The sequence below is a fragment of the Ovis aries genome, chromosome 1, assembly GCF_016772045.2.
Source record: "Ovis aries strain OAR_USU_Benz2616 breed Rambouillet chromosome 1, ARS-UI_Ramb_v3.0, whole genome shotgun sequence".
In the NCBI taxonomy this organism is placed as follows: Eukaryota; Metazoa; Chordata; class Mammalia; order Artiodactyla; family Bovidae; genus Ovis; species Ovis aries.
Window position 1 is genome coordinate 178,052,648 of NC_056054.1, and position 13,711 is coordinate 178,066,358.

The 13,711-nt window shown below is 39.6% G+C and overlaps 1 protein-coding gene across 2 annotated transcripts in view; it reads left to right on the top strand.

The window, feature by feature from the left end:
* The first annotated feature begins 3,982 nt into the window (after positions 1-3,982).
* CD200 (CD200 molecule) overlaps positions 3,983-13,711 on the top strand; it is a 33,673-nt gene continuing 23,944 nt past the window's right edge. For both annotated transcript variants that reach the window (XM_004002915.6, XM_060404300.1), the window contains exons 1-3: positions 3,983-4,095; positions 8,548-8,629; positions 11,880-12,200. In XM_004002915.6, the coding sequence (XP_004002964.1) occupies positions 4,084-4,095; positions 8,548-8,629; positions 11,880-12,200 (415 nt within the window). In that variant the 5' untranslated portion in view covers positions 3,983-4,083. The remainder of the gene's footprint in view (positions 4,096-8,547; positions 8,630-11,879; positions 12,201-13,711) is intronic.

Here is a 13,711-nt window from a genome sequence, read left to right on the forward strand (position 1 = left end):
CGATTATACTTCAAAAACAAACAAACAAGTTCATAGTGAAAGAGATCAGATTTGTGGTTGCCACCAGCAAGAAGGTGGGGGAAGAGGGAATTAGATGAAGCTGGTCAAAAGGTACAAATTTTCAGTTATAAGATAAATAACAGGGATGTAATATATACCATAATGTGATACTTCACATTAACAGAATAAAGGATAAAAATCATATGATCATCTCAACACACTAGAAAAAACATTTGACAAAATTCATCATCCTTTCATGATAAAAACTCTTAACAAACTAGGAATAGAAGGAAAGTATCTCAACATAATTAAGGGCATATGTGAAAAGCCCATAGACAACATCCCACTCGACAATGAAAAAATGAAATATTTACCTCCAAAATAAGGAACAAAGCAAGGAGACCCATGCATGTCTCTTCTATAGTACTGGAAGTCCTAGCCAGAGCAGTTAGGCAAGAAATAAAAAGCATAACAATCAATAAGGAAGAAGTAAAACTGTCCCTTTTGCAGATAGCATGATCTTACATATAGAAACCACCCCCGCCTAAAAAAAACCTGTTGGAACAAACAAATTCAATAGTTATAGGATATGAAATTAATAGACAAAAATTTGGTGTTTCTACATATAAGTTATACAACAAATTATTTTATTTTCCAAAAAGAAAATTAGGAAAAACAATCCCATTTACAATAGCATCAAAAGGAATAAAATTCTTAGAAATATATCTAACTAAAGAGGTTAAAGAATTGTAGGTTATCATATTAAGTGAATTAAGTCAGAGAAAAACAGGTATTATATAAGATCACTTATATGTGGAATCTAAAAAAGTAATATAAGTAAATTTATTTACAAAACAGAGTTAGACTCACAGACATGGAAAACAAACTTATGGTTACCAAAGGTGACGGCGGGGACAGAGAGGGAGAGATAAACTAGAAGTTTGGGGTTACCATATATTCACTACTATGTTTAAAATAGATTAACAATAAGGACCTACTGTGTAACTCAGGGAACTGTATTCAGAATCCTGTAATAACCTATAATGGAGAAGAATGTGAAAAAGTATATATAAATACACACACACATATATGTATGAAAGTTGAAAATGTTAGTTACTCAGTTGTGTCCAACTTTTTGTGACCCTCATTGTCTATAGCCCTCCAGGCTTCTCTGTCCTTGTAATTCTCCAGGCAAGATACTGGAGTGGGTTGCCATTCCCTTCTCCAGGAGATCTTTCCAACCCAGGGATCCAACCCTGGTCTGCAATGCAGGCAGATTCTTTACCATCTGAGCCACTATGAAAGCCCACACATATGTATGTATGTATGTATAGTATAGTATATATAAATGAATCACTTTGCTGGACACCTGAACTAACACAACACTGTAAATTAACTATAATTTTTTAAAAATTTTATTGGAAATACTGTTGTATTAGTTTTGGCTGTACAGCAAAGCGGATAAATCATACACATACACATACCCACTCATTTTTAGATTCTCATATAGGTCATTACTGGAGGAGGGCATGACAACCCACTCCAGTATTCTTGCCTGAAGAATCCTGTGGACAGAGGAGCCTGGTGAGCTATAGTCTATGAGGTCACAGAGTCAGATACAACTGAATTGACTTAGCACATATGCAGAGTTCATTACAGAACACTGAGTGTAGCTCCGTGTGCTATATGGTAGGTCTTCATTGGTTGAAAGTTAAAGTGAAAACTATAAAACATTAATGAAAGAAATTAGAGAAAACACAACAAATGAAACATTCCATGTTTATGAATTGAAAGGCTTTACATTGTTAAAACGTCAATTTTAAAATTCTTATGACCAATCTGTCATTTTCAGAATTTTTTCCATCTTGTATTACATTTTTATGTCTATTTCCTAAACATATACATCTTGGCAAAATTCTCACTTATCTCTCAAAATCTCATTATCTTCTTAATCCCTTCCATGAAGATGTGAATTATTAAATTATCTAATTATAAACATACAATTTTGGGGAATTTGCTTTTTTTTTTTTTGGGCAGTTATAAGTTTTGATGAGTTATCTTTTCTGCTTATCTTTCCATAAAGCATCTGCCTGGACTAATTTTTTCTTTTTTATAGAATACTTCTTTTGAAAATATTTTAAAGGAGAATCTCAATATAATTTCTGAAATTTCTATGCTTAACAAAATATTGTTTTCATCCTGTCATTTTATAATATTTTGCTAATAAAATTTAGGACAGAGTTCTTCAGTAGATTTTAAGAATTGAGGTCCAGCAAAATATCACCCACAAAATATCATCTATGTACTTGGGAGGAAAAAAGAATAAATAAAGTTTAAAAATAAAGTGATGGAAAAAGATAAAACTGGCAACGTCAAAGAATAATCTAAAAATGGTGTACATATATGTTTAGGAAAAGTCACATATAAGAATGTTTATAGCACACTATTAAAAATAACCCTCCCTAAAATGGAAAACAAACAAATGTCTAGTAACAATAGTATAGATAAATAAATGTGGCATTTAAAGAATGGGATCATATACAGCAATGAGAATGAGTGAGCCACAATTACATGCAATAACATGGATAAATGTTCAAATCTACTGTTGAGTAAAAGAACGAAGATACAAATGAGGACATTGTCTATGACGCTATTTATATGAAGTTCACAAACAGATAAGTCTAGCCTATGGTGTTGAAAGTAAGAGAGTGGTGGAAAGGTGGCAGTGACGAAAAGGGTAGTCAAAGAGAGGGCGGGCTCTGATGAACAGGGAATGGTAAGTTTTTATCTGCTTCTGGCTATGCACGTGTGTTCACTCTATGACAAATATTGGGTGCTCATGATGTATGCATTTCACCTTGTGAACAACACATTTAATAAAAAAAATTTTAAGTATTTAAAAAAATGATACTTTTGTGGTAGTTGTTATAAAAGACAAAGTAGAGTTCAAAGTTATTTTTTCTTCCATATTGTGAAAGTTAACTCATTGCCTTCTTGCATCCAGCGCTGCTTTGTGACATTTAAAGTCACTTTGATTCTTTTTGGTGGTGTCTCTACTTGTCATGTTTGAAGCTTCAAGAGTTTTCTTTTAGTTTCCTTAATTTGACCTTTAATTTCGCTATATAAATTACCTTTTTCTTATGTATCTTGTTTGCCACTCCATGAATATTTTAGTCCTTTCACTGTTTGTTTTTCTGGGAAAAAAAAATCAGTTATTATTTTATTTACTGCCCTGGAATTTGCAGCCTTAAGTATAATAGAAGCTCTGTCCCAATACCTTGTCGTAGGTGTGGTGGTCAGGGGTGGTGGTCGGGAACACAGAAAAGGCTATAGAAATTGAACACTTCATTGATTTGTCTTTTGTTTAAGAGCCAAGAACTCCGGAGCTTGTTAAAATAAGAAAAATCGTCGTCATCAATGCAAGTGGAAGAAAATTTCTCACAGCAGAGAAAAAAAAAAAAACAAAAAACGTCACATTAATAAAGGAGCGATCATTACAGCATTGATGGTTTAAATACATAATTTGATTCTGGATACAAATAAATACACATTTGCTTTGCAAACTTTCTATTGGTTAAATTTAGCTTCAAAATATTTGAGTTTTCCGAGATGGTAACTGGGGAAACTGTAACATTTCTCAAAAATCACTTCATGCTTGCGTGGTCCACAATGCAGCCTGTCATTCCTGCAAGCACCACGCAGTGAGGCGATTCCTGTCTTCCCACCCCCTCCTTTCCCTTTCTTTGTCTGTACAATGAAAATGGAAACTATCTTTTCCCAAACACTTGCTCAGTCTTACCAGTTGCAGCCTATAAAAATGGGGAATTCATTGAAGATCGGAAAAGATGAGTACTATTTAATCTCCCTTTATACCTCTGCGCTGGGGACTAGGGGTGGGCGGGTAGAGGTAGGCGCCCAGCGGGGGCGGGGCCGGAGCCGGGGCGGAGGAGGAGTTAAGCAGCGAGTCCGTGGGGAGCAAGGCGTCGTCGCTCCGCGAAACTGGAAGGGCTCTGCCTGGTCCGGTGTGAGATCCCTCCAGGCTTCCCAGCAGCTATCAAATAACCTGCGCGGCCAGGAGCGAGGATGGAGTGTCTGGTGAGCTGGGCCAGGCGAGGGAAACAGGGGCAGGTTGGGCGACTCCTCTCCGGTGGCCCTGGGGGCGATGTTAGGCTGCGAACTGCTAGGCTGCGGCTTTCCCCTCTCTGATTCAGAGCTGGGATTCCCGCTTGCGCTTTCCTCTCAGTTCTGAACCTTGCAGAGAAGCGGATCTTGCCTTCCAAAGCGGGCTTTATAGGCCATACTTCCATTCCTAGGGGTGCGATTCTGTCGCGGTAAACTGGAAACAGGATGCTGCCAGGTGCAGGCTCCGGAGACGCTTTTCCGATCGATCACTGACATCCTTGGAGAGGAAATGGGCCTGGAGGCGGACGCTGGCTGCGTGGATAGAGGGTGCTGTATTGGCTCCATTTTGGTCCCGAAATCTGGGCTGGGGTTGCAGAATTTCAGGATCAGGCTGGCTCCCCTGTGATGCTTCAGCCTCTTTCTGCATCCTCTGGGCCTTTGCCGTGGGAAGTCAAAAGGATCGGATAAATCAGAGTTAAAACCCAGGGTATCCGTGAGAAACAGGCATTTTGTTATCCAGGATCTAGGTATATGACAAAATGAAGGAAGGAGAGGATTTTCAATTACACTGGTAACTGATATAAAATAATAATTAAAAAATCTAAATACAAGTAATGCCTCAAGGTAATTTTTTTTGCGTATGGTTTATTGGCTAGACTACACAGTTATTGTCTTCCTTAACAAAGAATGGTGGCCTCTAAGCTAGTGTTTACTGAGTGCCAGGTACTCTTAATCTTCACCACTGTCCTTCAAAGGAGTTATTACCCAGTTTTACAAATAAACAGGCAGACAGGTGAGTTTTTCCAAGTCCATATGACTGTGGCAGCTTCAGGATTTGAACCTACAATTTTCAGGGCAGGGGCAGTGTAGCTGCCAGATGGACAGCTGTCAGGTAAGACCCAGGTCTCTAGACTCTGGCCCTCTTGTCAAGGGTTATAAGTGGACTTCTCTACTTCCATTATCGTGTGATCTAATTAATGAATTTTTTAAGCTATGTAACACATACTGGCATTTACCATATCTTAAGCACTGTATTAAGTACTTTAAATGCTTAATTAATTCTCAGAGTAGCTTTAGGGAGAGAGCAATTGGCCAGGTTGTGGTGGTCAGGCTCTCTCATCCCACTCCACTCGCGTCCTACAGCTGGGATCATTTGTGGTACCGCACACATACCTCATGGTGTAGCCCCATATAAGCACCGCCTAAAAGGTTCTAGGAGAGTAAAACTGAGTCAAATGTTGGTTGTTGCTGCTGTGTCAGCCATCAGAGAGTAAAGCGTGTCTGCCTTGCCATGGTGAATAAAGAATGTCTGCAGTTCCTATGACTCCTTGCAGCTTCTTCCAGCTTCTACACTTATGCCTTGCCTACCCTGGGTTCAATGAATAGTGAGATACAGTGAGACAACTGGCATAGTTGGCAGGATACCCAGCAGGTAGAGGATCCTGAGGCTCCACAGGAGAGTCAGCAGGGAAGCGGTGGATGGTTCACCTGCTAGCACTGAAAAGGTGTTACAGGAGATGAGTTCCCACTTGCCAGACAAGGTGGCATGGACTGCCGCTGGCACCGTGGGGTGCCTTTTCCTGACTGCCCTGAAGGCGAATATGGATAGTGCCATGATGCCGTGCAAGTGTGTAAGTTTCAAAGAGAGGAGAAGAGCTAGAGCAGTGTCTGCATATGCTGGAGTAAGAGAAGCATGGCCTTGATGAGACTGCCTATCCCCACTTACTAGCAAGGCCATTGGCAACTGAAACCAGAGCAGCAGTTTAAGCACCGATAGCAAGAGATATGGGTGGTTACATGAGCTGATGATATGGCTTATGACCTTGAGATACAGAGAACAGTGTACTATAAAGGCTGTGTCCTATGATGTGCTAACAGCGTACTGTAAAGGTTATGTCCTCAGATTTAGGAAAGTGTAATCATGTTGGTGGGCAGTGAAGATCCCAAAGATCCCCTCTTTGAAGGGGTGGGCCCAGCACCTGTCGGGAGGTTTTGTGGGTCCTAAATGAGAGACTCCTCAGGGGTAGAGTCGCCCCTGTGGAGGTTACTCGCCAAGGGAATATCGTGGAAGATGGGCACGTAGATTGTGTGGCGAGAGACCCTGAAGGGGTGGAATGTAGGGAGTGAACAATTGGCCAGGTGTCAGTGATCAGGCTTTCGCCTCACTCCGCTCAAATCCTGCAGCTGGGATTGTTTGTGGCGCTGCACTCAGGCATCATGGTGTGGCCCTATATAAGTCCCACCTAAAAAGCTCGAGGAGAATCAAGTTGAAGCGAGTTGCATTGAGCTGCATGGTCATTGCTGCTGTGTCAGCCAGTAGAGTAAAGCCCGTCTGCCTTGCCACGCTGAATAAAGAATGTCTGCAGTTCCTATGGTCTTTGTATCTTCTTCCAGCTTCCCCACTCACGTCTTGCCTACTCTGGGTTTAGCAAATAGTGAGATACAGACAGCAACCTAATGAGATAACGGCTACATTGATTTAGTGTTTATTTGTATCAGTCACTTTATAGGAACTTTACATATACCATCTCATTTAACCTTGTTAACAGAGAAGATTGGTACTATTTTTTTTCTGTATCTCCAAGAGGTAAAATGATTTGTCTAAGCTTACACACCTAGTATTTGTGCTAGCCTGAATTCAAATTGGCCAGAAGAAATGTGTGCCTAATTAATAGCAAGGCTTTCTTTCTAATTCTTTTCACCTCAATCACTGTGCTTCTGTTTCTTAAATGTTACTGTCTCCCAGTTCCCACATCTTGTGTTTTGGTGTGTGTCTGCTTTTTCTCTTATCCTAAAATACAGATTTTTACTCTGAGAGCTAAAACTATTTGCATTCCTCATCACAGCCTTTACTAGAACCTGGATTTCCATGTGGCGTGATGGTGTGGAATCAGAATGCCAAAGAAAACTTCTGGTTTCAGAAGCCAAGGTTTTGAAATAACAAGAGCCTAAGCATTTGAGTTTTAAAAGCCTAAATGATGAAAGACCAAGGACAGGCATTCATCCAAGAAAAAGCTGATGGGCAGAATACAAGGTGATGGAGGAGGCAGCTTTTCTGACCCTAGGCTGGGAGAGCAAAGAGAGACTGATTAGCATTGGTTTGTGTCCTGAGAAGGATACTCTGTGCCTGGCTCCAGGAGTGGGGAGTTTAGGAGGATGGTGAACAGAACTTACAGGTAGGTGTTGAAATCAAAGAACAGAAAATAGCTGTTCCTTGCTTTCCTAGAGGCAACTGTGGGAAGAGGCAAGCCTATCCACCATGGCAAGGGAACAGTAAAACAGAGACGGATAGATACACAGGAGTCTAGGTGGAGACCCTTGTATAATTCTCCTTTGTTCCGCATAGGAAGGATCCAGGGGCACAGAATCCAGAGAATTGGGAAGCATGAGAGAACACCCTGTAAGCGCAGGATTTAATTGCACAAACTGATTATCCAGAGGATGACTTGAGGGGAGCACAATGCCAAGATGAATAGATGGTTGTAACCAAGGGTTAATAGTCCTGTCCCAAGACTGGATGCAGTGCCAGAGACTGGGACAATTCTGAAGTGACAGTGAATTGAACTATCAGACAGAGATTATGTAACATTCACTGAAATTTAGTCTCTACCTCTAGTAGAATAGTAACATGAAATAAAACTGAAGTTCAGTTAAAGAAAGATACAGGGAAATCTACATTTCTTAAACACCTCAGTTATAGAAAAATATAGAAATATAGGGAAAATTTACCTTACAATGAACACGCTAATGTAGACCAAGACTGTGGGACTGCTGCGGAGTAATCTGTCTCCATTCCACTCTTCATTTCATAGCAAAATGATTCCCAGAGTAATACTCTCTTAAATACTACAATGATTTGTTAAAAAAAGAAAAACAAACACACACACACAAGGCCAAGGGTTTCTGCCCAGACACATGAAAATAAAGCAAGGGGAAAGAAAAAAAGCCAAATACTGGTTTTAAAAGGTACAATTTATAGAAATTGTGCAGAATTTGCAGGAAAATCTCCCTCAGCAAATATCAAGGCATGTTCTGCAAAGTGGTTACACCTGAGTTACGTTTTTAATATTATTTGGATTATTTGGGGAGTAAATGTTCTTCAACATTTGCAGTCTGTGTTTTCTGGGTATATTTTTGGCAGTTTGTTTTCTCAGCAGTCTTGACAGTGGTGGCTTTGGGAGCACAGCCCTAAATTGCTAGGAATGGCCCTAACAAAAGAACCGCATGGCTGCTTTTCCCGTCCCATCCTAAGCACCCTCTGTTATTTCTTCTATTTTATAGTCCCTGGTTCTGCTTCCACAAAACCAAAGGCTTCCAGCGGTTAAAACTTGAGCTGCTATTTTTCCTGATACAGCAATTAGACTGAAGCCCCCTTAGCTTGTCCGCATTCAAATGCCCATTTCTGTACTTGCTCTCTGTCTTCAGGTGTTCAGAAGGCTCGTCTGTCATCTGTCTACCTTCCAACTGATTTGGTTCTTGGCAGCACTGATGTTATGCAGGGCACAAGGTAAAGATACTCAATTCCCCTGCGTGGAATCCAGGAAACACAGTTTCTGGAGTGGACACCTGACCACTCTTATCTATGCTGTGTTCATTTGTCTGCATGAATTATTTAACCGTGTAATTTGTTTGGAAGACTGGGAGTGGTTCTTTCTGCTTTCCAAATTTTTGTTTTCAAAAACTTTAATATTAAGAAACTTTTCACAGATAAAACCAGACATGAAAAAAAATTCTTTCTGAATTAAGACATCATTTTTCACCTACTAAAGTGCATAATGTTTAAAATAATAATTCCTTATGTGTGTGAAGACATGGGAATGCGTGGTGGAACAAGAATGAACTTGGCCTCTAGGGCAAGTAATCTGGCAATAAGCCTTAAAACTGGGTGTATCCCTCTTACAGCAAAATATTAAAAATAGTGAAATATGAAAGCTACATGGGTTCACATAGTCTATTATATAAAACACACCTGTGCTGTCCACTTATCTGCTGAATTTCCTACTTCTGCCAGACCTTTCTCCTTGGTTCCATAGGAGACCACACCTCACTTACTGCTGGCCTTTTATTACCTTTTGCGTGGTGTGTACTATGGGCTTCTCTGATAGCTCAGTTGGTAAAGAATCCGCCTGCGATGCAGGAGACCCCAGTTCAACTCCTGGGTTGGGAAGATCTGCTGCAGAAGGGATAGGCTACCCACTCCAGTATTCTTGGACTTCCCTCGTGATTCAGCTGGTAAAGAATCCGCCTGCAATGCGGGAGACCTGGGTTCAATCCCTGGGTTGGGAAGATCCTCTGGAGAAGGGCAAGGCTACCCACTCCAGTATTCAGGCCTGGAGAAGTCCATGACCTGTATATTCCATGGGGTTGCAAAGAGTCGGATATGACTGAGCAACTTTCACAACAATGTGGTGTGTACTATAGTCATCAGCCTTCACAGGGGTGCAGAAGGGATGCTTCACACCATGTGTAGCTCAGGATTTACCAACTGGGGTACCCTAAATGGAATTTCATATAAGCAGCAAATAATTGTAAACTTTCCATTAAATTATGTCTTGCATAGTCAAAGAGAAAAATCACCCTAGAAGTTAAAACTCTAGTTTTGATCCCCTTTTTACCCTCTATTCTAAAAGCAGCAATTTATTCAAATCTATGCTCTGCACTTAGCAAACCTTTAGGAAATCCCGTATAACAACAGCTATTCCCCTAGAATTTTTTGTAACTATCAAGAGTGTACCTCACTAAAATGGGAATGGCGGTGTCAGTTTGTATTTGTTGCTATGCCCATGTTCATTCTTGATGTTGTAGAGCATATATTCTTTTTTTCTAATTACTCTAGTCATTTTATCTGTATTATTAGTCTTAAAAAAAGCAAGATTTTGGTGTTTTAAGTCAGTATTTTGCGTACTATTAATTTGTGCTTTTAACTTTATTAATTCACTCCTTTTATCAACTTTTGGTGTGTGGGAATTTTGAATGCATGTAGGTATTCATTTTTCAGTCTTTCCTGTTTCCCAACAAATTAAGTTAGGATTAAATATTTCCCCCTGATAGCTGCTTTATAAGCCTCTACAGATTTTAATATATTCTTATTATCATTTATAGTGATTTATAACTTTTGTTATGATTTCTGGTGTAATTAAGGAGACAAAAGTATGTAAATTTCTAATTTTATTGCATTATGGACTGAGTTCAAGGTCATTTTTTTGGTATACTACTTCAAGTTTAATTTGAGGGTATGTTTCACATGTGGTTTGAAAAACATGTATGTTTTCTTTTGGGTAAAGTTTTATAAATACATACTCATATGCACATATTACATGTACAAATATTTGTTTTTAAAGTCTTCTATATCCTTGTATTTGATTTCTTTACTTATTTTTTAATAGATGGAAGTGAAAATTCTGAGAGAACAGTGAAAAATTCTCCCATTATGATTACAGATTTATGCATTTTCCTTTGTAGTTCTATTAGCTTTTGATATATTTCAGAGTTATGTTGTTAGGCACATGAAGGTTCATGAGGGATATATCTTATTCCAGATTCCTCCTTTTATCATTTTGAAAAATACATTTTTGTTTCTTACAGTGTTTTTGTCTTCCATTTCCCCTTCTCTTTCCTTTTAAAAATCTTACTTGGACTAATATTGAAATATCAGTCTTTCAATATTTCTTTAATCTTTTCTGTATTTTTAACCCTTCCAATTCTGGAAGAATTCTATGATCTGGTCTTCCTACTTACTCATTTAGTCTTCAGTGATACTCATTCTGCTAAGGCAGCCAGATTGTGAAAAGAGGTTATATTTCTCATTTTATACATCTCTGCTGCTGCTGCTGCTAAGTCGCTTCAGTCGTGTCCGACTCTGTGCGACCCCATAGACGGCAGCCCACCAGGCTCTGCCGCCCCTGGGATTCTACTGTTTACAGTGCTGGTTCCTTTTCACATTTAAGACATCACATTTGTTCATGTAAAAATGTTTATTTATTCATTTGTAGAATTTGTTATTCCTCTATCATTGTGTTAGGTTAGCATACTCAAGTGTTTGTCTATTATTGTATTGAGATTTCCCATTGAGTCATCCATCGTTATCAATATGAGTAGCCAGCCTTGGAGGGGGAAGAAATTATTGCCATACCTAATATTCTGTACTACATTCAGTAAAAATGGGGGACTGTATAGATTGTAATTTGGTTGTCAAAGCTCTCTGGTGCTATCAGCCTCCTGGAGCATTGTCTTGTACATCTCTCTGTCCATGTGCCTATATTTACCACTGCTTACTCACGGCAGACATCACTACTGTTGCCCCTTCCTTTTCAGATGTGTGTGTGGAATGTATAGGGCTGCTGTAACTTCTTCACTTAAACTAATCACTGCATATTGTCCATTGGCCCTTTCTTATTCCTAACTGTTACTGTTCCAGGCATAAACTCACTTGGTGATACTTCTGTCCTATCTGGCAGTTTCCATCATCAACCTCATTTCACCTAATTTCCAGCCTACAGGGATTCTTCATGTAAATTCTGGTCACTGGGAGTTTGCTTTCTTATTTTTCTACTCTGCTACTCTTAAAGACTGAACAAACATATTTGAACTTATATTTCTCTAGCAACATCAGGAAGGTAGGTAAATGTTTTACTTTTTGTATTTTTCTTTCTTTCTAAATTTGACTTTGAACATGCATTTTTTAAATCAAAAATGTATATTTGTGTATGTATTAAAATATAAAATATAAATGTTCTTTTATGATTCCATGATGAAAGTGGTGACCCAGGATGTAAGAGGGCTGCTGAACACACCTGCTTCTTTAAGATGCTCTCTGCAAAATCCCCAGGAAGTTTTGATTGTGACATGGCAAAAAATCAAGGCTGTAAGCCCAGAAAACATGATCACCTACAGCGAGAACCATGGGGTTGTAGTCCAGCCTGCCTACAAGGACAAGATAAACATCACCCAGCTGGGACTCATGAACTCAACCATTACTTTCTGGAATACCACCTTGGAAGATGAGGCGTGTTACAAGTGCCTCTTTAATACCTTTGGTTCTGGAAAGATCTCAGGAATAGCCTGCCTCACTCTCTTTGGTGAGAGTCTCTGAGAATACATTGTCTCTATCTTGAAATGTTATTTTGAAGAATGTTTGAAATGTAGTGATAGTAGTACCTAGTCTTTCAGGATCCTAGCCCCAGAAAGGTTCTTTGGAGGACTCTTGGCCTTTCATGCCGATTATGTAACTGTGGTTATGGTTCTTTGGAGAGTTCATAGAACTATGTTGAACCTTGCCTGAAGTTTTCTTTGCCCTGAAGAATGCTGTTGTCATCAAGAGTAAACTAAGGACCATAGTGAGGATAATTTCTTCCTAAGCAGTGCCATGGTTGAGACCTGGCATTGCCATTAGGAGTCATATGACCCTAGAAGAGTCCTGTCCATGGTGTACTGCACCATAAGTGTGAAATAGATCATCTCTAAGGTCCCTAAGAGCTTTCATATTTTTTAACCTAAGGACAAAGCCAGATTGGGCTAAACTGGAGCCAGTTATGGGGGTCCCTCTCATTTTGCTTCAGCGGAGCTTTCGCAAAATTGATAAGCAGCCAAGTAGCAGAGAGGTTCTTCATATCCAATGCCTGCTAGTGATTTAACTGAAAAATAAGCATTCTTCTAAAATCTAAGAGGCTTAGTTTGACAGGATTCCTTTCCTGTTAACTGATGCTTAGCTGGGATCAAGAACTGAGAACTAGGAATAAGGGGTAGCTTTGGAGGATGCACACTTGGTGGTGGTTTTAGAAGGGAAAAGCCAAACTTAGGGTTATTGGGAATGTTGAAAGGAGAGTTTGAACACACCAAGAATATTGGACAAGAGATAAGGAGAGGCTCAGTAAATAAGAATGCAGAGGAGGTAGGACAACACCAGATAACACGTTTCTTTCACTTATTTTGTCCGTGAGTCGTCTCTGTAGGATCTTGCATCAGGCTTTTCTTCTTGATTTCTATTTCTCCCATTCCTTTGTCTCCTGTCTCCCTGTTTTTCTGTGTCTCTTCCTTCCTCCAATCCTTCCTCCCTCTTCATTTTTTTCCTCTTTTGCTCTTTTTCCTTCCCTCCCTCCCTCCCTCATTTCCTTTCACGGTCCCTTATTTCCTTCTTTCCATCATTTTCTTCCTTTTCCTTCTTGTGTCATATTTTTCTCATTTCTGTTGTTTCCTTTCTCTTTTTTGTTCATCTTTCTCTCTTGCTCTCTTCCTTTACTCATTGATCTTTGAATAATTTGTATGCCTGAAACGCAGACTCCTCTGTGTCTTCTAGCTGGTAATTCTGTAGTTCTTTTCCTCAATGACACTTTCTCACCATAAGGAATAGCTTTCATCCAAGTAATTCTTTGAGACACCAGAGAACAGGCTAGCCATTTCAGCCATACTGGCCCTCCTTTACTTTTATTTCTCTTCCCCCAGGGCTCACTGATGTTAGTAATCTGAGCACTTTGGACAGAGCCATAGTCCTCCTATAGGCTCATTTCCTCCAGCCTACTCCCACCCATCCACCTCTTGAACTTCTAAACACAGACAAGCTTTTATTTAGCACTGTCCTTTAATTATCTTG